The sequence below is a fragment of the Brugia malayi genome, assembly GCF_000002995.4.
Source record: "Brugia malayi strain FR3 genome assembly, contig: Bm_v4_ChrX_scaffold_001, whole genome shotgun sequence".
Taxonomy (NCBI): Eukaryota; Metazoa; Nematoda; class Chromadorea; order Rhabditida; family Onchocercidae; genus Brugia; species Brugia malayi.
This window is the reverse complement of record NW_025062479.1, coordinates 23,384,783-23,408,293: the sequence shown is the minus strand read 5'-3', so window position 1 is coordinate 23,408,293 and position 23,511 is coordinate 23,384,783. Positions and strand designations below refer to the sequence as shown.

The following is a 23,511-nucleotide window of genomic DNA, read 5'->3' as shown; positions in this document are numbered from 1 at the left end:
GGTATCAGTTCCTCAATTAGTTGACCTCATTGCTGTATCATCAATTATCCTTTGAATCTGTGAGGTTAGCAGTTTTTGCTTAACTGATATCCTTTGCGGCTTATGAACTAGTAAATAGATTTGCACGTAAATCAGGTCAACCTCATATTGTAAATCATATAATTTGTTTACGCATATTGCATTCTGATACTTGTTGAAGGTGCATTGTGTGTTTTTTACCAAGAACCATGGCAGTTAAATTTCATTTGTTCTCTATCAAGTTATTGTACTATTGCCTCTGTTAATAAAGGAATTCTTATATTCCTCTGTTACCCCACATATTCACATCTACATCCAACGAATCTTCCTGCGATCAACAACCTCTCCCAAAATAATAAATTAAATTATCAATTCTTCCACGACAGCTTTATTATGATTGCAATCTTATCGTATATTGAAGTCGAATTCAATCAGATGATTATCATTTTCCACTTATAGCCAGAATAAACTATTTGGCTAGAAAGGATTTGATAAAAATCAAATAAATGTTTGCCAAGTGTTTGTTCATTCTATCTCAAAAATTCAATCTTTAAATTCCAAGTCTTTATTAATTAACTGATTTTTGTTATGAACATCAATGATAACAAATGTGACAAATGATAAGACGCGGTCTGGTAATCACTTAATTATCGCGCGTTTTTATCGCTACTATTCGTAATTTAGCACTTTTTATGCTGATATTATTCGCTGAGGTATACTGTATCGATACCGTATATCCAAATGATAATACATACAGTATCAATTAATATAAATAATAATTTTTTTTTCTTTCTTTTGCTGAATGCTTCGATCAGTTTATGTAGTAATTCCCAAATGGTAATAAACATTATGTGTAAACAAAACTGTTGGATGATAACATGAAGACTAATTTATCACATCGTTTTTTTCAGCAGAATACTGTATATCACCCGCAGCAAATTATTTCTGGTGATTGAAGTAGGCTGATAATGTTGCGTATCATCAAAATCTGATAATCTGAAGTAAAATTTGCATTTACTTCAGAGTAAATTATAACATTTAAGAAGTTTCTAGTTGATAAAATATAACAAAAATTGAGCTTAATAAAACATCTATTACAGCGATTTAATTTATATTAGCTTGAAATTCTTGAAGTTTATCTTTAAAAAATAAATTTCGAGAAAAATTTGTAGTTGTTAAGTGACATAATACAATATGGATTGATAAATGAAAGTAACGGAACAGTTTTTGATTATCGTAACGCATTCAGTGAAATTATCATATCCATCTCTGCTGTTATAACATTTTAATTTAATTTGAAAAACCAAGCTTAGATATTACAGAGATAATTTCGCTTTCCAAATGCACTTGTAAATTTTCAGTTAAATTTTTAGAAAAATCATTTGGTAATAGAATTCCTGTAAATTCTCTGTAATTGAAAGTGCTATTTTTAAATTATCATTTTTCTTTATTAAATGATATAAGTTATGAAGAAAACTAGCAAAGCATTATAATTACTGCCAATTCCAAAAAATATATCATATGCTTTTTAGTCATAATCAAAGAAAAAAAAAATATAAAATTGAAATGGATCATATGCATCGAAATGATTTTAAATGGAATTAGAATTTGAAATTTAATATGGAAATTGCAGCAAATTTTATTTTCCAAATAACAAAAAGGAAATTAATTATAAGTAAACCGTTTGGAACATAAATCGAGCAGTTGTTTGTAGTTTGGCGGTGATAGTATGGCATTAGTAATCCATGACCAATTCATTTTACATTCTGTGGACTGTAATTTTCCATTAGCCATATCAATAAAGCTCAAATATACCGATGTTATTATTATCATCGATAAAAATGAATTGGTTTTTACAAACATTTCTGAAATGAGAAAACTCAAAATAACAATAATGATGAACTAAAGTATTATTAAACTAATGGAAATGAAAATGATAAAATTAAATTGCTATTAAAAGAAATTATCATTTTTTAAAATTTTAACACCTCAACATAACAGTAGTACTTCCGATATTATATTTCGATGAAATATTGTGTAACTTTTGTTTCAATAAAGAAATATTTTCAATGTTTTAAAAAAAAAAAAAAAAAACGTTGACGCATTTTATCTGTCGTCTTCTTCCGATAATTTCAATTACTTAATTATTACTTTACTTTTATTCCTTCGTCATGTATGACGAAATTAGAAAAAAAAAAAGAAGCAAATGATGTGCTTAACATTAAGTGAGATATTTTAAGTTATGTTATAATTTATTTTATGAATTATCCCAATGTTCTTTGAGGATGAAATTATCATTTATTACCAATTTGATATTTATAAACAACAAATTGTTGAGCATTAGCTTGAAATTAAATGAAAAATTAATACTACTGTTAGCTTCATATGAATATTTTTGATGAAAGTATTCATCGTATCATCGATTAATGAAAGCTTTTATTAAACTGAGAAAGGTATTCAACTTTGTGATCTGAGAAATGCTTGTGATTATTGTAGAGAAATGGATTGCTGAGTGAATCATTTAACAAATATTTTGCTTTGACATTAATTAATCAATTAATTAAAGTTAAATGATATGGTATTTTTAGTCAGCTGAAAAAGTGACAATATTGTCCACTTAATAGTTATTGCCTGAATATGTGATTATTTTCATTCCAAATTGAAAAAAAAAAAAAAAAAAAGTATTTTTGCTACTTAGTTTAACAATGGATTAAAATCGATATTACTTAATAGATTATTTAATGAAAGTGAAAGTATTATAGTGTAATTGAAGTTATAATATATAAGTGAATTTGATGTGAAACAAAAAAGAAAAAAGAAACTACAACAAATCTTCAAACAACATTTTTGGATGAAACTTGAAATATTACTTTTTAAATAAAATAATCTTATCATTGAAATGTAGCAAATTTTTTAAACGAACTAACCAAATATCAGCATAAATGTATATAATCAGCAGTTATATGTTATTGAAATTGTTCGAGATGAAATTTCAATAAATTCATCTTAAAAGTTAAACTGCTTATTAATGAAATGTAAATGAGTGATAGGGATGAGCAAGCATGTAATTATCCTCTTCCTTATGACGCAAAATCAATCATTTTTGATCTATCTAATATAAAATATGATGCAAAAAAGAAAAAAAAAAAAAATTCTAATCGACCAATTTAAATATTTTATTTGTCTTCTTTTCATTAATTATTCATTCATTCTTACAATTATGATTAAATTTAAAATACGACATATTAATTTATTTCTTAGTAATTCAATGATGAATGTAAAATTTATAAATAACATTTGAATAATGTAAAAGAAATTGATAAAAAATTATTGAAAATTATTCTAAAATATCATTGAAATATTTACGATAAATTACCATTAATTAATTACACTATTGAAATTTTAAATAAAAGTTATAATAAGAATTTTAATTTTAAATAAAAAAAATTTTTGATGAAATTTTAAGTAGGAGAATGATGAATCATTCAAAAGAATTTCGTCATTTTGTGTTTATTAAAATAATAATTATTAAAAAAAAGTATAAAATTTTTTTAAAATTTAAAATTATAAAATTTTTGATAACTTAGAGATTTTTCTTTTTCTTCTTGTAGGTTTTTATGAAAATGTATGAAAATGAAACTGTAATAATATTATAAATTCTAATTTTTACTTTTATGTATCCAAAAAACTTATTTCTATTGATTTCTTAACTTATTTTCTGATTAGTTTTTATGAAAACGCAGAAAATTAGATTTTTAATCAATAATATTTTTAAATAATTAATAATTTTTCTTTAAAATAATTTTTAAAAAATAATATTTATGTATGCTACGACTGCAAATAATTTTTTTTTAGCACTATGGTTTCATGTTCAAATTTTATCACATATAAACAATTACCATTTCATTAATAATTTGTTAGCAGTTTGCCTTTTTTAATTCAACCTTTAATTAATTTAAAATTAATTCTTTTAAAAATTTTTTTTGATTTAATTAGGTTTTATTCATTAGAATCAAAGTTATAAAATATGCAATACATGTTAGAGTGAGAAATTTTAAAAATTTATTGGCCGCAATTCTGGTGATTTCAAGTTCAGTAATTTTAAATTTCAATGATTTCATGATTTCTCTTTCAATGCATAGTTCAATTTTTTCAAATTTCAGTGAAAGCATTCGTCAAAAAGATTAGTTGAGAACAAACAAATTAATTCAAATTATTAAAAGATAAAAAGGAACTGAAAAAAAAAATTTTTATATAAATTAAATGATAAAAAGAAAAATAAAAAAATGAAAAAAGAAAGTTGCCGAGAGATAAATAAATATCTCACAAACATCTCAGAATTAAATTTCAATCTGTTACAGATCACATTAAATTCTCATTTTGATGTGACACACAATTTATCATATCATATTTACACTTATCAAATTTCAAACCAATTTAATTCCAAGATTTTCCTCGCATGTTTATTTTTAATGGTCTCATTAAAATTTCTATCATTAAAAATCATCATTAAAATAAATTTATTTCTAACATATAACATAATTAAATATTATAATATAATACTTTGAAAAAAATATGAAAAAGGAATTGAATTAAAATCGACACTGAAATAGAATTTAATCTAAAATGATGCATAATTTCCGATGGAAGCAAATAACATTGAATTAAACAGTTTAACATTCTTACTAATAAGAAATAGAAAATACAATTTAAAAAAATTTCCATTTAAAAAAAAAAAAACAATAGTGAAAAACAGGAATGAATAATTAATTTACAATGAAAACGTAAAGAAAGAGGAAAAAAAAGAACTGAAATTTAAATAATTTTTAAGCTTATTGTGAATTTGCCAATAACTAAAAAACATTTTATCATTTTATTTAATTTTGCTTCTGCTTCAGGAAATGAAAATTTGCTACTAAGGAATGCATTTGATATTGTTGTATAATTTCAGTGCCTATTTAATTTTAGTTTTTTTTTTTTTTATTTTATTATCTAATCAATTTATCATTTATTTTAAGGATGACAAGAAATGAAATGTTCAAATGAAATATGATAACTATGCTTATCTTATCACTAAAATATGTTATATAGAAAAAGAAAAAAGTAATTTGAAGGATTAGTTACTATTACAATTATTACAAATTATCAAATTTCAATTCAAATTATCACCTAACCTTTACTGTCTTTTCATTCAGTGATAATTTTTAATGAATAATTATTTGCATTCAAATCAAATTCTGTTATTTGTTTTCAAATGTGAAAATTAATTTAATAAATCAATTCCGATCAATTATTTCTATTTCACATAAACAATCCCAAATGCTTTTATTACTAAAACTTCTTGTTAAATTTTTCATCTAAAAAATTCTTTTTTTTTTTTTCAGTAAACAAATAAATAACAAAAAATTCAAATAAATTGCATTCGTTTCATTGAAAGGAATTTATTTTGTTTATGAAAACGATGATTATTGACTGATTTGATTGATAAATTTTTACCATTTTTCACAGATTTAAATGATAATTAAGCATCAGAATCGTTATAATTAATTTTAAATTCGTAGTAAAAGTTAAATTGTCCAGTAACTATATGATATATTTTAATTGAATATTTTAATTTTTAATGTTTTAATTAGAGGGAATTAAATTATCAAGTACTTAATCATCAAAATCGTTACAATTAATTTTAAATTCGTAGTAAAAGTTAAATTATTCAGTAACTATATGATATATTTTAATTGAATATTTTAATTTTTAATGTTTTAATTAGAGGGAATTAAATTATCAAGTGCTTAATCATCAGAATCGTTACAATTAATTTTAAATTCGTAGTAAAAGTTAAATTATTCAGTAACTATATGATATATTTTAATTGAATATTTTAATTTTTAATGTTTTAATTAGAGGGAATTAAATTATCAAGTACTTAATCAACAGAATCGTTACAATTAATTTTAAATTCGTAGTAAAAGTTAAATTATTCAGTAACTATATGATATATTTTAATTGAATATTTTAATTTTTAATGTTTTAATTAAGGGGAATTAAAACATCAAGCTAAACCATCTTTTTTTTTTTTTTTCAACTAATTTTTATATTTTTTTCACAATATTTCTAGTCTGTACAATTTTTCTTAGATAGTAACAATTTCATTTTTCGAATAATCTAAGGTATTCGTAAAACAATGCACAAAAAAAAAAAAAAACTTATTCGATTAAAAAAAATAATGTAATGAAGAAGAAATTAAAATATCATTTAACTACTACTAGCAACATTCTCCTATACTGGAAAATAAAATTGAAATTGTTAAATAAATAAGAGTAAACAGAAATTTTTAGAAAAAATTTGATTAATTTTTGTATAACTTGTTTACAATTATTATACTTATCAGAATTATTTTTTTAATTTTCATTAATCACAATCAGCTATGAAATTATTTTAGTTTGTTTAAATTGAATAATATTTCGATTTACATAGAAAACCACAGATGTAGTGCATGTGTTGATAACAATGATAATGATAATGAATAATGATAGTGATAATATAGTTGTTGTGATAAGAAGGCATATGTAATGAAGGTTTTGTTTAGAAATATTGTCAAATTCTACGTTTTCTTTTTCTTATCATTTTACAATCGATATGATCGCTCATCTTATCGTTTAGATTATTGCTGTTATTTCAAGATAAATTGTGTCAGTTTTAATATTTCGTTACTCGTTGAAGCAATTAAATGAATCCGCAATGTTAATAATAACAACAATAAAATTAGTAATAATATTAACATTAATAATAATAATAGTAATAGTAATAATGGAAATAATAATAACGTTGGCTATAATAGCAATAATAGTAATAATAATAAATAAATAGTGTAATAACAAAAAAATGATGATAAAACAATAATGCCAATAATAACAATAATGTTAATAATAATAATAATAGTAATAACGATAATAGTAAATAATATGATGACAAAATAGTGATGTTAAAATAATAATGCCAATACTAATAATAATCAACAACAATAGTAATCAATGATAACGATTAATCATGGCAAAAATTGATAGTAATTATTATTATTTAAATTTCATTTCGATTCCCGGAATCTTTATATTAGTTTTTTCTAATATTTAAGAGTTCATTATTTCTTTTTGTATGTCATTTTGGTTATAATTTTCTTCATTGTTTCCAAATTTATTAGATATAACTGTATTTATTATGCATATACAGCTGTAATTTGATCTATTTGCTCAATTTTAAAATGGATGCAAAAATTTTCACTGCAAAATGCTTAAGTGAAATTCTAATTTTTAAATTTCTCATTGAAATGAGCTTTCAGAATAGCAAGCTGTATTTGTTTATCATATCTGTATGATACTTCATTTAAAACATATGTTATAATTCTATTGTAATTCTATGAAATTAATTTTATTGCTAAAATTGATGCATAAGAAGCTAAAGGAAAAAAAAAAAGCTTATTAAAGAGATATAAAAATTCGTTTTAAAAAGTTGATTAATCCAAATACTAACAATTTATAAATTATCAAAAAAAAAAAAAAACTTTCAGTTTTGATATTCGACCAAAGATAACAGTTTCCTAACTTTTAGATATTTAATAATATTTTTCAACTCTTCTTTAATCTCTTTAAGGAAGCCATTTTCTATTTTTCAAAAAATTTCCATCCAAAAATTTACATTTGTTTATGTTTCATGAAATTGTAAAATAATCAGAAATGATAAAATTTTCATTATCTCTATTAAAATTCAAATATTTTTATTTCGATAAATTTAAAATATTATATTTTAATAAAGAATAGCTCAAAAGTGTGTAGAATGATGTTTGTTTTTGCAAATAATAATAATAATAGTTGATTCAATATAATTTCTTTTACTGTGAATAATTATTGGATGAATGAAATTGAAGAAGAAATGAGGAATAAATGAATAATTTGAAAAACTACAAATTATTTCAAATTTCATACAATATTTAAAATTTGACATTAAAACAATTTCATACATATATATATATATATGAAATGATAATATGAATTGATCAATAAAAATAATCAAATTATCAAATTAACTGCATAATCGATCATTCACAAAACAATTTTATCAATCTAATCCATGCTCCCATCCATGACGCCATTTACCCCAAACATCATATTCTACCGGATAATCCCACATACCGGATCCATGTCCATAACTATGCTCATATGGAGTATCATGATTTCCATGATGATGATGATGATTATGATGATTAGGAAGATGAGGAGGAGATGTATCATGATGATAATGTCCTTTATGTATATCATGTCCTAAAAAAATAAATAACACTAATCAAAATGATCTTTAACCTTAATCATTATTTTAAAAAATTTAGTTTGCTAGAATTTTTTTTAATTAAAAAAATATTATCACAAAAAAAAAAAAAAAAAAAAACAAAACAAACAACAAATATCATATATACCTTTAGAATAATCCTTTTCACCTTCATGCTCATAACCTTTCTGGAAATTATTTGCCCAACCATCATGAAATTCTCCACCATTTTCATGTGCATCAAGACCTTTTGCATCATTATGATATCCTTTTCCATGTTTACCCCAACCGGATGCTTGATGTGCATCTAAAATTTTACAAAAAAAAAAAAAAAAAAGATTTTCCAATCTAAATTTAAATAATAATAATAATAAAAGTAATGATAATAATCGTAATAATAATTATAGTAGTGGTAATAATAATAATTTCCCTCTATTCAAATTAATTTATATATTTATTACCTGATTTATGATCTTTTGATGTATGATGCAAACGATCTGTTCCAACTTTTTGACGATGTTTTTCATCAGTGTAAAATTGTTCCACATGATATTCCGGTTGTTTATATTGATAATCAAAGAATCCAAATGTTTTTGCTTTAACATCTGTTGCAAAAAAAAAAAAAAAAAATTTAAAACAAAAAAAAAAAAAAAAAACAAAACAAAACAAAATTTTACATCATATTTAACAATTTATTTGCATATATTTTAATAATAAATAAACTAATCTTTTATGAAAGAATACAAAAAAAAAAAAAAATTCAATGAATGAATATTTTAAAATGTTTTTTTTTTTTTTATATTTGACTAAAATTAACTTCAAATTTATACTAGTTAAATTAAAAAAAAAAAAAAAAAAATGAATACCTTTTCCAAGTGCACTAGCATGATCAAGATGCTTTGATGCACCTTTTTCAACTGTAGCTAATGCATGTTTACCTGCACCGGTAGCTGATTTTAATGCATGCTTTTCACCTTCCTCTTTTATTGCATGTTTAAAATTTGTCAAATCTTTTTCATGATGACCATCTTTTTTACTCTGATAACCACTATCATGTCCACCATTCCAATCAGCCCATGCAATATCATATTTATTCTTTTCTTTATTGTATTCCGAAATTGGTTCTCGTAATGCACTACTTCAAAACAAAAAAAAAAATTAGATGAAAATTATATTCTTAACTTAATTTTTGCAATAGTTATAATAAATAAATTTACAATGTTATTTTCATTTTAATTTTAAAACAAATAACCTTTTCTATTTCGTTTCCAAAAAAATTAATTTTATTGATTTAACTAATTGTTTAATTAATATTTTCATTTTAACATTTTTAAATTTGACCAATGTTAGTTATTCAATCCTTGAAGTAATAGTAATATATGTAAAAAAAAAAAAAATATTTGAATTAAGTTATAATTTACATTTAAAAAATATATATGATCTTATTGCAATAGCTAGAAAATGTAAAATTAATTTCTAAATTAAAAAAATCTTTGGAAGAAAAGAGAAAACAAAGAAAACATACCGTGGTAATCGTAATGAGCAAGAAATATTAGAAATAATAGTAATAAAAAAACAAATTTTAATAAGCATTATTGTAATTTTTGTATTCGATTTTTCTTGATTGATTGATCGATTGATCGATCAATTGATTGATTGATTTATACTTCTTATAAATGAAGAAGTATTATTATAATAAAATGATTAGCTAAGAGAGAGAGGGGAAAAAAACCAATTTTTTGAAGCGAATATAATTTGCTTATATATAATATTGGTAAGTCGGTCAAAGCTAGTTTTTTCATACTGTTAAAATTTGTTGTTGTAATTTTAATTATGTAGAAATATGAGTTATGATAATGACTGCTTCTTATAAAAATTCAAACAAGCTTCTTCTCTATTATCATATAATCGGACCATAAAAAAAAAAAAATGAAAAGAGACGTGTTCTTTTATTTCATGTACATTCCATTCTGACAATGATTATCAGGATGATAATGAGAGAGAGAGAGAGAGAAAGAAAGCTATCTAACTTGTATACATTTATAAAAATAGAGCAAAAAAAAAAAAAAAAGAAATATTTTAAAATATGCTTTAAAAAGGCTTTCTTTTCTTCTATTTTTTACATTAGAAAACTTGTTTCCATTCAAAAAATTAAAATATTTCTCATAAATGCTAGTCTAACAAAAAAAAAAAAAAAAGACTGTTGCAAGAAACATTTCGAATTTAAAAATAGATTTTAAAAATTTCTAAATGAAACAAAAATTTTTTGTAAAACCACTGAATTTCCGAAAATTTGACAATAAGTGTCTGCGATCAAAATAAATTATTGAATTAAATAGCCACAGTGATTTTATGAAGTTATTCAGGAAATTTATCATTCAGAAATTTACAATTATTTTAGAAAGCAAGAATACATTTTATCTTATCAGATTTTAATAATTCACAAACGAGTACCAACTAAACAATCTTCATTCTTCGTTTTCATTATAATACGTTCAGTTTTCTTTTCTTTCTTCTTTTTTTTTTTTTTTTTTTTTCTATTTTCAAAACATATTCCTCGCATTTAGTGATCATTCCAATCATAAATTATAGCTTTTAGAACTTGTTTTAATAAATGAAATAGCAAATTCAGTGAAATGATAGCTGGCTATATGGTTTAGTCCAAGAAAAAAAAAACATCACATTTTAAAATACAATCATGATTTAAAATATTCATGCCTTTCTTCCCTAATCACTTTTTGAATAATAAATATGCAAATTAAGCGACAATATTAGGTGATTCCTAAATGAATTTTATATGAACTATCATCATCACGTCAAATTAACCATTAGTATGAACAGTCAATTCAATTCAATATCTCTTTTCAAATATTTTGCATTTAATTAAGCTTTTTTATATGCAATGTACTAATTGTTTCATATTTATAAAGTTGGTATTCAATTTTGTAAATTCACGAAAAAAAAAAAAAAAAACCAGACATCATGCTAGAAGCTAACAGTGAAACATCTTTAACCGAAATTTATCCATAATTAGAGTATCATTAGTTGAAAGAGATCTTGCAGAAATTAAATTTAGAAGCTAAAGACAGAACAGGAAAGCATGTAATGCTATATAAACAATGGAATTAACGAGAAAAAAAAAAAAAAAAAAAAACAATTCTATTGTGCAAATATTGCCTAAGTACACCAAAATTAATACGGTATGCAGAACTAAAATTTAAGATGCTTAATAATATTACAAATTTATATGGCACCAATTTTCTTACTATTAAACATTGCCTTATCTCAAAACTTCAAAAATGTTTTAATCGGTGTGAAATTTCGGTTTAGCTTACCAATGTGAAATTAAGCTTTTCATATCAAACGTCTTTATAGTTTCATCTTGAAGACTACCTATGTACAAATTTTCGAATTAACTTTTTTTGAAATACAAATTGTGAACTAGCAACGCTCAATGTAGATTTTCCCTTTAAAAGCAAAACATTATGAAATAATACGGCAGTGATACAAATAAAATATGAGTATATATATATCACTAACGAATAAATATGAGATCTTGTTTCAGTAGAAAAAAATTCATAACATTCGTGCAAATTGTTCTAATCGATCAGTATCCGATACAGTATTTGCAACAATCTTTTGATTCAGAGATTGAGAAGCATCCTTCGAAATAACATTTTTCATCCTGGAACTATTACCTCCTGCTTCCTTCGTAGCTACACTATCATCCGATTTTTCATCCAGAAACTAGAAACAGATCAGTAATTAGTCCAAATTAAATAAATAAATATACTTGACCAAAAAAAATTACATAACACAGTAGTGAGGGATCATCAATCAAAATAAATGGGTTTAATATAGAGCTATAAAAAAAAAAAAAAAAAAAAAAGAAAAAAAATCATTAAGCTAGGCTTACAAATAATTCAGATATCTAAAATACCTGGCTACCAGCTCGCGAACGGCGTACGGTGATCGTCTGTGGTACATCCCACGTAGGAATTTCAGACTTTTGTGGAGATTTTTTTTTCGTTGGCGGAGATACTGAAATTGTTGATGTGGTTTCTTGTGAGACAGATGACTGACTGCTCCTAAAGCAAACGAATATCAAATTTAATCTTCAAAATAAGAAACCTGAAAGTAACATCGAAATAACAACGTAAAGATAAAGGTTTTTTCAAAAAAACTTTTCTTCGATTTTGAAATATTCAAAAACAACTCTTAGAAGTTGCAATTTGATTACTTTAAAATTCGAATATTCTTTTCGGATTTGTTCGTATGTTTCCTTTTCTCTGCCATCGCACTGTAATCACTCCCTCGATAAGATGGTGCTCGGTTCACGGACAAATCCTCTTAAAGAAATCGAATAACAATAAAACTATTCTTACAAATATTTCAAGTCAGATTTAAAAATAATTTCAAATTTCAACATAGAAATTACCACTGGTCACTGAAAGCACTTTCGATCCCTTTGTACTCATTGTTTCTGAAGCATTAGTATTACCAACCGTTTTTTGCTGAAAAAAATATTTTTTAAATAAAAAATAAGTATTTTTCGAAAGTAGAATGTACGTAATCTTAGATAAATTAAGTAATCATGTTTATAAAAAGACTAATAGGTTGGATCTTTGAGAACTATAAAAATTTACCGGAAACTCATATTTCCCATCGACGGCATGATTTTCATCCCCCTTCTCTTTATGTTTTTTCATTTCTTCCAAAATATGAACTGCAAAACGACAGTAAATAGACTAAGTAAATATCCAAGAGCACAGTAATGAAATTTCCGGTTATCAAAAAGATACAAGCATGAGAAAATCTGATTACAACTTATAAAATATCACAGTGCAAACATAGATTTAAAAATTTAACAAAAACATCCGCCTATTTAAAATTCGTATGAAAGTAAACATACGTGGTTTAATTATATTCCGGATATTTCCTGGATCGATAGCAACAGATTTCGTACAATCAAATGTTTTGTAAATACCAATAAGACGATCTGCTAACTCAAACATGTTATTTCGTAAAGAAATGATGATAAATTGAGCATTTTTGGTGCGATCCTGAAAACATCTATACTTCTTTCTTTTTTACAGTGATCGGATTGTTGCAGTTAAACGTATTTCTTAAATACTTTATTATTTCTTGCCTAAAAGTAAAAAAGTAGAGCAAGAAATGAATAAAGAAAAAAATGTGAACTTTTTTAATTCACACAGAATTTAATTTAAATAACAATTGCAGTGAATTGTGTAGTTCCTGTTATGAACGTGGAAATTTTTTAATACTTAAAAAGCACACCATAAATCATAGAAATGAATATTAATTATCTCATTCCAAAAAAAAAAAAAAAAGAAAGAAATGACCAAATGATAAAGAAACACGCGTGACGAAGAAAAAAAAATAATGAAAAGTAAATGATACTTAATATGATATATAATTATCATTTTTTCAAGAAAAACAAAGCATCAAAAAACCAACAAAATGAATTTTTTGAAAGAAATTTAACAGATTATTAACTATATCTAAATTGTTACCTTAATATAATGTCCAATAATCGATACATTTCTAAAATCCAAAGCAGCATCAATCTCATCCATGACATATAATGGTGTTGGTCGATAATGATGCAATGCAAAAACTAGAGCCAATGATGACAGTGTTTTTTCACCACCTGACAAATTAGTAATTTGCTTCCATGATTTTTTTGGTGGTCTTACACTGAAAAAAAATAATAATAATAATAAAAAAGAAAATGTTACAATTAACTTTAAGAAAGATAGGAAGAGTGAAAAGTAAGCAAATCTTTTAATTGACTTAGAATTTTTTTTTTTCCTAATTTTATAAAAATATAAGCTTACCCGAAAGCAACACCTTCACTGAACGGATCAAGTGAGTCAACTAAGTCCAAACTAGCATCACCACCTAATGTTATCATCTGATACATTTCCTTTAATGCTAAGCCAATTCGTGTAAAACCATCCATAAATTCATTCATTCGTTGTTTCTTTAGCTGTTCATAAAATTGACGATGCTTATCACGTTTCGTTGATATATCAGATAAAGCTTCTACTTCACGATCGTAACGTTCCAGCTAAAAACTTTTTAAAAAATTGATGTCATTTTTTCATTATAAAATTGACAAATAAAAAAAATATAAAGAACAGAAAAAAATATCATCAAATTTCTGCTAGAATTCGAAATAAGCACATCTAATGACACTTTTAGTAATAGAATCTCAGCTAGTTTTTGTTGAAATAAACCACCCAAATTCATACAATAAACTATTCAAATAAAATTTAAGAAACGGTTTAGACCTATAACATTCATTCTTCATCGAGTTATGTATAAATAGTGTTGATAGAAATAAATTATATTTCCTACCTTCGTAACATACTCTAGCAAACCATTTGTATTCAGCACTTTGTCGACCTTCTTCTTTTCCAAATTTGTCAAAGCAAATCTATAAAAGAATTTTAAAAAAAAATTAAACGTTTCTCGAAAACTAACAGTTATTTTAGAAATAATTCATAATGGTAAACAGTACTTCATATCCTGTACATTGAAATTCTTGATTTCCTCTTCAGAATATTCTGGCACATTCTTGTAGCGTATAATACCATCTTTATCAGCTTCAACAGTAATTTCACCATTCTGGAAAAGAAAATATTACTTAATATTAGGTCAAATGTAACGCAGATTATTTTCTAAGATTTTAAAAATGCAAATTACCTTTAATTTTTTAAAGAATTCATGTTCAACTCTCAAAGCTTCCTGCAATCCATAATCATCATCCTCTTCTTCGCTTGATTGAAGTGATTCTGGCAAGCGATCCAAACATTTCACATAAGACAAATGCAATGCTTTGATCTGTAATATTTTTAAATTACCTATGAGTCAATCTTATAAATATAACTACCAGAACAACAGCATGCCTCAGTACTTCATTATGAGATCTGATATCTTATCAATGCAGTAAAAACTATTGAAGTTTTGACATCACCAGTTTTGGTTTGAGATATCAAAGAGAAATGAAGAACAAAAACAGCCCAATTTTCAACTCTTTCCATAAAATCCTTATCCATATTTTACTGCGATCATTACTGCCTTTAGCTAGAGATCGAAATTATTTTTTTATAACGGATTCCACTATTACTACGATAAATTAAGCTTACTTTGCCCTCAATCATGGTTAGTTTTCCCTGTTTATGTTCCAAAAGTTTCATTTGCTCGAGAATAGAACGTGTCAAATTAGCGCATCGCTTCTTAAGCTCAACTTCTTCAGCATCCAATTCAGAATTTTTATTGAATGCCTCTTTCACTCTAACTTCAGCTTCTTTCATCACTTTCTGTAAAATTAATATTTAAATACTTGTAATACGATCATTATATCGCCAAATGAGGCGCAGTATATTTCAAATGAAATTTTGAAAATGGGTATGTTGAGAAGAAAGATGAAGATGGATATGTTAAAAGAATGTGGAAATGATTTTTTCGAGAAAATCATATTAGAGAAACAACAAGTTGCTAAGCGAATAAGACCCTGCCCAGCAAAAATTGCCAGATATTCTTAATGAAATGAATGCAGTTACCTCGTTTTGAATTTTCTCTTTAGTTAATCGATTAATATCTGCTTCTTGAGTATCTTCAGTTAATTCAAGTTTTTTAATTGCTTCGTCAGTTTCACGCTGATCGGTTTCAAGATCATTTTTCCTAAAACACCATTCAATTTTACTTCCTTATCAAACTGCTGAATAACAATATTTTTTGTCAAATTTCAAAAATTCAAAACTGTCATACCTGTTCAGTGCTTTATTCATATTCCGTTGAGCATTATTAAGCACACTTTGCTCTTTTGTTGCTCCTTTTGATGCATTTTCTTTCCTTAAATTTTGTTCAATTTAAAAAAATCTTTCTTCCAAAAATAACTAGTCTCTAGAAAAAAAAAAAAATCTTCACATGCAGCTGCTGAATTATACAAATCATAAACCTACTTCGCTCTAACTTCGTCAAGTTCCTTTTGGTAAGGACCAACAACTCGATCATAAACCTCCTGGATTTTAGTGTTTATTTCGGCCACTTTTTCCCGTGCTTCATCTGCCTCCTGTAGTGCTTTATCACGGGCTAAAAACAACTGCTTTTTTATTTACAAAATGGAAGGTTAAGTTTTCAGTGCTTTCAAAAAAGTTCAGTACGTTATAAAAGAATCAAACCTTTCGTAAGTTCCGCTACTTCAGCTTTTTTACGTTGTATGTCTCTATCATCTACAGTAATGCTTTCAACTCTTGCCGTTTGTTCTTTCAGTCTGCGTTCAAGATCAACTGCTTTTCTTTCAAGAGGTTCAATGTCACTTGATAAATTTTGTTCATTTTTCTTGAGTCTATCGAAATCAGCTTGAAGTGACATTATGCGAGAATCGAGCTATAAGTTGAGTTAGAATTTATATAAAGGAGATGAAAATTTCCTCAATAAAATAAATTACAGTTTGTTTCAATTAAAATGAAAATGTATTAGTTCATTAAAAAACCACTTTGATTATAAACCTGATGGATAGCACTTCGCAAATTGATTAATCGATTCTGCTCTTCAGTTAATTGGTTCTTTAGCTCAGAAATCTCCTCGGATGATTCCTTCGAAGTATCAATTTTGACCTTTTGGCCAATTCTACCTCTACAAATACATAACATATTTAGAATACGTACAAAATATTATTAATTCAGACAATCTACAAGAAAAAATGAGTACCTTCGTTCAGATCTTCCACCACCTGTCATCGAACCAGTTGTTTCAACCACTTCACCTTTCAGCGTAACCACCCGGTAACGTCTAGAACCACCCATACCAATACGTGTTGCAGTAGTAATATCATTTGCTACCAAAGTATCACGTAATGCAAAATAAAATGCAGGTAACACAGCAGGATCTGCTACACGAATTAAATCGAACAATCGTGGTGCATTTTCAGGTCTGAAAACAAATAATTTTAAACAAAGAAAGCTATTTCAGAACGAAAAAAATAATTGCAATGCTCTAATGTCAAAATTTTTTGTATTTGTTATTCAACGTACGTGGAAGCTAGCTTTGCCATATATGGCCGGAGTTTCTCCTGTTTATCAAGTACCAAAAAAGAAGCAATGCCCAAATTCTGGCGTCTTAAAAAATCCACACATGTTTGAGCAGTATCAACGTTATCAACTACGATGTAATCCAACGGTCCACATGTTGTCGAAATAGCGACATCATACTTTTCATCAATTGCACCGAGATCACCCTGTAAGACAGAAACACAGATTCTAGGAATATTTAGGCTTTAGAAAATCATGAATTTGATTTATATTTTGAAAGATTTGATAATTTCAAATACATATGAATATTAGGATTTGGGCATGACGTAGATCAGATTAGTGAGACAGAAAGTTACTAAATAAAAATTTAATTTTAATATCAATTATGACAGTAAACATACGAGACGACCATATATTCCAGGTATGTTTCCAGATGATTTTTCAGCCATCAAACATCTCAACAGATTGTTCTGGCTTTGGAAAGCTTCTACCGTTTGCCGCTTTTGTTCGAACTTTGCCATAAATTGCCGAACCTGAGAAAATGCAATTTCTTCCAAAATCAGTTTGAAAAATTTCTCTGGGAGAAAAACATTTTTATTGAGAGAACGAATGAACAACATATAATTAAGTGAAAGCAACAATCCATTTATTGACTAAGACAAAAATCAGACTCATATGAAAAGTGGAATTATGTTTGGGATTTCCAGTAAAACAACAAAAAATAGTTTTTAAACAAAAATTCTACTTATTTCACACACTAATGCATATTTTACTATGTTTTCAGAATCTTTATATTTTATTGAACAAATAGAAAAACGAACATTTTCAGTGCACTCTGCTTCTTCTCTTCGCTTGTTTGTCATTTCTACCTTAGCATTACAAAGCTCTTTGTCGACATTTGGAATTGCTTTTCTTACGTTACTAAGGTCACTGAAAATATTCAACGTGAAAACCACCTGCATAGATCAGGCCACGCAAATTTCATCATGTCGTTAGCAGTCAAAATTCAAGCATTTTCCCAAAGTGCGGTAAAATTTTTGTTTAAAAGGATTAAAGCTCAGAAAAGAGCTTTTTCTTTTGTCACAATTCTGAAGACAATACATATTTGTTTAGAATAAAGCTACAATTATCAGGTATATTACTTTTCTAACATATCAATTTCATGTTTGTTAAGAAGAGAGAAATATTGGCATACTTCGTTTTGGATTCCAAAAGAGTTTTAACATCATTCAGAGATGTCTGAATTTCAGAAAGTTTTTTCTTCTCCATTTCCTCTTCTCTACGCATTAACTGAAGTGCTTCTTGTGCCAACGTTAACTAAAAACTCACTTATTAACTTGATTATTAATATTATTTAAAAAGAGGTGTTTCTTAAATTTCATAAATTTCTATTCTTTCCATTACAAATTCTTAAGTTTTATGATGAAAATTTATGAATGTTTTATGATGAAAATTTATGAATTATCTGATGTTTCCGGAATAGATAAGTAAAAAATAAGGAACTAACCTTGCTGCTTGCCTCATCCTCCTTAGCAGTAAGTTCCCCAAGCTGTTCTTCTAATATCTTTTTTGGACCTTGAAACTTTGCTGTCTGCTGCTGCAGTTCTTTCAGATGGCTATCAACCTATAACATAATTTAAGCATTAATTGTAAGCCAAAAAATACAAAGAAAACATAATCATTAGAAAACCAAAACATTACTTCAAGTTGCTTTTGAGCAATCACATCATCAATTCCACTTAATATTTCGTGGTATTCCTCAAGTTTGCGCTTTGCCTTAGCGGGTACCTCTTTCAATTCAGATATCTGAAATATAATTCAAGAAGCTGAAAAAAATTTAGTACAAACATTTGCTGTCAAGAAATTCATGTTGATACATCATACATTGATAAATACAATAACATTGCTAATTCACTCAGTGGAGAAAAAGTAGAAATTAGTATATGAGGGAAAAATGATTTTTTTCTTTTCAGAAATGATCTATTTTATTTATCAATTCATCATAATATTTGATGCAACACATCTTTTACTCTCGAGCTTTCTTGTTTGAGGAAATTAAGTGCCTATGCACTTCATATATCATACGTCAGCTTTCCAATAATAACACTGCTAAACATCTCGTTTATCTGATCAAAAATTGGTAGTGAATCACCTAGCAATCAAAAATTTTCACCTGCATGTAACTCTTGCAATATGTATTCCACGTATTTTAACACTAACTAGAAACTGTTACTTCTGCTACTGAAATCATACATTATCGAAGGAATTTAAGGATTCAAAGAAACCTTTTTTTCTTCGTTAGCTATATCACCAATCAATTTCTTCTTCCTGTTAGTAAGGCGAAGTAACTCAGCTTTGCGCTTTTGTTCTGCTTGTTCCAATTCACTAAGCTGATGTTTCGTTTTTTCATATTCTTCCTGAGCTTTCTCAAAGGAACTGAAGAAAACAATAATAAAAAGTAAAAAAAATAAAATGTGGTCTCCTATTACATAGTAAGATTACACAAACAAACTAAAACTTTGAAAATTATTAAAAAAGGTACTGATAGAATATAAAGTTATCGTCACCTCTGCAGTTGTTTCTGTTCATCTTTTCTGCTCTTTTGTAAGGCTAAGACTTCTTCTTGTCGTTTTTTTGTGTCTTCCAGGTCTTTCTCAAACCCTTCTTTTTCCCGCTCATTTGCTTCCAGCTCCGATTTAGCCTTGCATCTAAGAATGAATAGAATGATTAAACTTTCCTAATTTCAGAACGTTAATTTTATGTGAATGTAGCACAAAATTGGACTGTACGTCATATGCACAGTTTCATTTCTGGATTAAAATATGAAAAAATTTACCGGTCAGCCTGCAGTAAACGATTCTTCGCCAATGCAATACCGTTGTCAATGCGAAGATCTGTAATAAGGCTTTTCATCGGGCCTTCAGCATCATTTTTTTCTTTCTCCGCAAATTTCGTGCGATTCAACTGCGCAGAACGCTCTTCTTGTAATTGATCAATTTTTCGCTGAATCGTTTCAATCGGAAGCTTAAAAATAGATTTTCTTTACTCTATAAAAATGCAATATTATTACTTCGCAGCAAAAATATGTAAACCAGTTTACTAATTTTTTGAATAAAAGATGACAAAACACGTAAACCTTAGTTGTAGAAATCACACTTAGTAAAACTGGATGCAGGAAATAGAAAAATAACAACCTTAAGTCTACTCGAACCAATGATATCTTCCAAATATTCCAACATGCCATCATCATTTTCATTTAGAGCTTTCGGTTTCATTAAAGCAATTTGTTCGACTTCACCCTAAATAAGGATATCATTTTCATGTAACAAAAAATCGATGCAAACAATTAGATAAAGAATTATGAAAAATAAGAAAACAAGATAATATTCAAAATATGCAAAAATGATATACTTCAATTACCTGCAAAATAAGGAAACGATTATGAATGAGATCAATTCCGACACCTCGCAGCAATACAGCAATATCTTTAAATTGCATCGTTTTACCATTATAAGTATATTTTGAAGAGTTATCACGAAATGCAGTTCTGCTGACGGTAAACTGACTCGATGGCACAACATCATAGCCACCATCAGACTAAAAAGAATAATTTTAGAAGAACTTACTCGCTTCATAAATGATTGCTATCAGTTTGTAAATCCGATCCTGTGAAGAGTTATCACGAAATGGAAGAAAGTAAATTTTTATATAAAATCTTCGCACAGATCATTTTGTTCATATGCATACCAAATCAATAATTTTCTGGAAATTCACACCAACAGTACAACTCGATATGTTTTCACGACCAGCTGAGGAATGAATTAAAACGCTTATTTTCTTGGAACGAATTTTAGATGCACGATAACCAAACACAAATAGCAAAGAATCAATCACATTGCTTTTTCCGCTGCCGTTAGGGCCAATTATAGCCGAAAAATTCTGAAAAAGATGGATATGTGAAAAATAAGAGATAAAAGCCGAATCCCATGTTACAAAAGCATTTCAACTTCAAATTAAAATTAAATCATAAACTATAATTAATAAGGTTTTCAGTTCCTTCATTAAACAAAAACTTGCATCTGATACTAATAGTAGATTTAATGCATATCACATTGACATCAATGAATTAAACAAAAAAATAAAAGACCTAAATCTACCTGATGGAAGGGACCCAAAACATGTTTACCATAATAGGACTTAAAATTTTCAACATCAATACTGGTTATCATAAGTCGTTGTCCACTTCCATCGGCACTCATTATAGGCTCAGGCATCGGAGGAATTTCCATATTCAACAAATTCTGAAGCAAAAATAGTTAAATTTTCGATATTTAATCATTCATTACGTAATGTATCCAAGATTTCGACATAGAAGTCATTAATTTACATAGTTTTATCCTAAAATTCTTAAGTTCACATACACACCTACATTATTTAGAACTTACTTATTCACGACTTCCATAACTTTATATATATATTGCTTAAAGATATCTAAAAAATAAAATTGGAATAACCAAATAATCACCTCCTCATTAACGTCATTACGAACTTGCGCTCGCAAATCTTCATCACTTTCCACGTCTTTCTGATCATCACCATGTTTAACTGTTGCTGTTTCAAAGGAAAAATAAAAAAGTATATAAATCAGTAAATGAATTTTCATTACGATTAAATGTGTTACATTTTGACAGTTGCACTGATTTCACGTTTTATCTGACATCTCTTTACTATTCTTGTCTTCTATTCATATTCAATTGAAACTGAAGAATAAAAAATTTTACAACTTTACAAATTTATAATTTATCAGTTTGCATTATTCTTGCTAAATTTATCAAAAAAGTTCATTTTGCAATGCATACCATTTTCTGCAGTACTAGCATTTTTCCCATGTGACTGAGAAGCTTGCACTTTTTGATGATCTTTCCTTCGATGCATTAGTATGCAATTTAAGTTGTTCCTGAAATTAAATTAACTAAAACTTCACATCTATACTTATACCTTCAACTAGTTCACGATATGACGACGAAAGTAACAGCTAATAAATAACTGAATGCATGAAAATTTATGTTATTACTATTCGTACAACATTAAAAACAAACTTCTGTTACAAATGAATCGATGCAAATAATCAATATGGAAATTGCAACAGGATTTCACAGTACACTTTCTTTAAACTTTCATATAATATTTTAACAAATATTTTTGATTAAATCCTAACTTTTAAATGTCACTTCAAAATCCATGTGCTTCCATAAATTTTCGACTAGTTTAACATAAAAAGTTACCAAAAATAACAAAAAAAAAAATGAAATGTCAAATATCAAATAACTCATCGAATTGAGTTAACTGTTAAATTGGCGCCATACGCTTACTACGGTCGTTGTCACCGTTGTCACCAACATCATCCATTCGTCGTCCTCATTCAATGCTTTGAATAACGGAGTGACGCAATGAAAACTTCCGGAATTTGTTAAAATTTTACTTAGCGTTGTTCAGTAATGATTAATCTTCTAATGTATGATTGTTATCATTATCATTATCGTTGCATACTGATAATAATAATGATAATGTGTCTGAATCTCATATCACATAATAAAAAAATGCATTCATATTAATTGCTGCTAATTATAGATGAGAGATTGGTTAAGAAAGAAAATTTAAAAAAAAAAATTAGACTATAATTTCTTCTATACATATTACCAAGAACAATTTTATTAAATATTGGATCAATGGGTTTTTACCTTTGCGTTAACTAATGATCATTCAAGATTTGATAATGGATAACAATTTCTGCTTTGATAATTGATAACAAATCATGATTTCTGCTTTGATAACTGATAACAAATCATGATTTCTGCTTTGATAACTGATAACAAATCATGATTTCTGCTTTGATAAATGATAACAGATCATGATTTCTGCTTTGATAAATGATAACAAATCATGGTTTCTGCTTTGATAACTGATAACGAACCCTAATTTTTGCTTTGATAAGTGATAATTTCTGTTCTGGCTAATACATTTAGTGAAAAATTATCAGTCGCAGGAAAATCAGTACAAGCATGCACTATGCATGCAACATGCATTATGCACGCATACATGTATCAGTAGA

General features: G+C 26.6%; 3 protein-coding genes across 4 annotated transcripts; all 3 read right to left on the bottom strand.

The window, feature by feature from the left end:
- Positions 1-911: 911 nt before the first annotated feature.
- Bm13362 (Uncharacterized protein) lies at positions 912-2,958 on the bottom strand (the record flags this gene model as incomplete). Of its 2 annotated transcripts, XM_043075886.1 has the most annotated exons (3): positions 912-1,014; positions 1,700-1,883; positions 2,946-2,958. In XM_043075886.1, the coding sequence occupies 3 exons, from the start codon at positions 2,956-2,958 to the stop codon at positions 912-914; spliced, it is 300 nt and encodes a 99-aa protein (XP_042931820.1). The 2 variants fall into 2 exon arrangements, with proteins under 2 accessions (XP_042931820.1, XP_042931821.1); XM_043075887.1 differs by lacking the exon at positions 2,946-2,958 and having other exon boundaries at positions 1,700-1,881.
- A 5,172-nt stretch (positions 2,959-8,130) lies between these two features.
- Positions 8,131-9,930, bottom strand: Bm5166 (SMC family, C-terminal domain containing protein; the record flags this gene model as incomplete). The annotated part of the gene is made up of 5 exons (XM_043075885.1): positions 8,131-8,333; positions 8,486-8,644; positions 8,799-8,942; positions 9,204-9,475; positions 9,863-9,930. 5 exons carry the CDS (start codon positions 9,928-9,930, stop codon positions 8,131-8,133), a joined length of 846 nt encoding a protein of 281 aa, XP_042931819.1.
- A 1,983-nt stretch (positions 9,931-11,913) lies between these two features.
- On the bottom strand, positions 11,914-22,334 carry Bma-smc-4 (SMC family, C-terminal domain containing protein; the record flags this gene model as incomplete). The annotated part of the gene is made up of 33 exons (XM_043075884.1): positions 11,914-12,084; positions 12,278-12,425; positions 12,578-12,686; positions 12,776-12,851; positions 12,984-13,063; positions 13,250-13,400; positions 13,872-14,055; positions 14,196-14,428; positions 14,719-14,797; positions 14,882-14,988; positions 15,067-15,204; positions 15,510-15,683; positions 15,927-16,047; positions 16,135-16,218; positions 16,329-16,458; positions 16,548-16,755; positions 16,878-17,004; positions 17,080-17,301; positions 17,403-17,605; positions 17,801-17,932; positions 18,221-18,329; positions 18,595-18,716; positions 18,907-19,023; positions 19,101-19,205; positions 19,685-19,835; positions 19,967-20,107; positions 20,236-20,423; positions 20,594-20,698; positions 20,820-20,996; positions 21,147-21,338; positions 21,557-21,700; positions 21,925-22,010; positions 22,259-22,334. The coding sequence occupies 33 exons, from the start codon at positions 22,332-22,334 to the stop codon at positions 11,914-11,916; spliced, it is 4,590 nt and encodes a 1,529-aa protein (XP_042931818.1).
- Between the last annotated feature and the right edge of the window lie 1,177 nt (positions 22,335-23,511).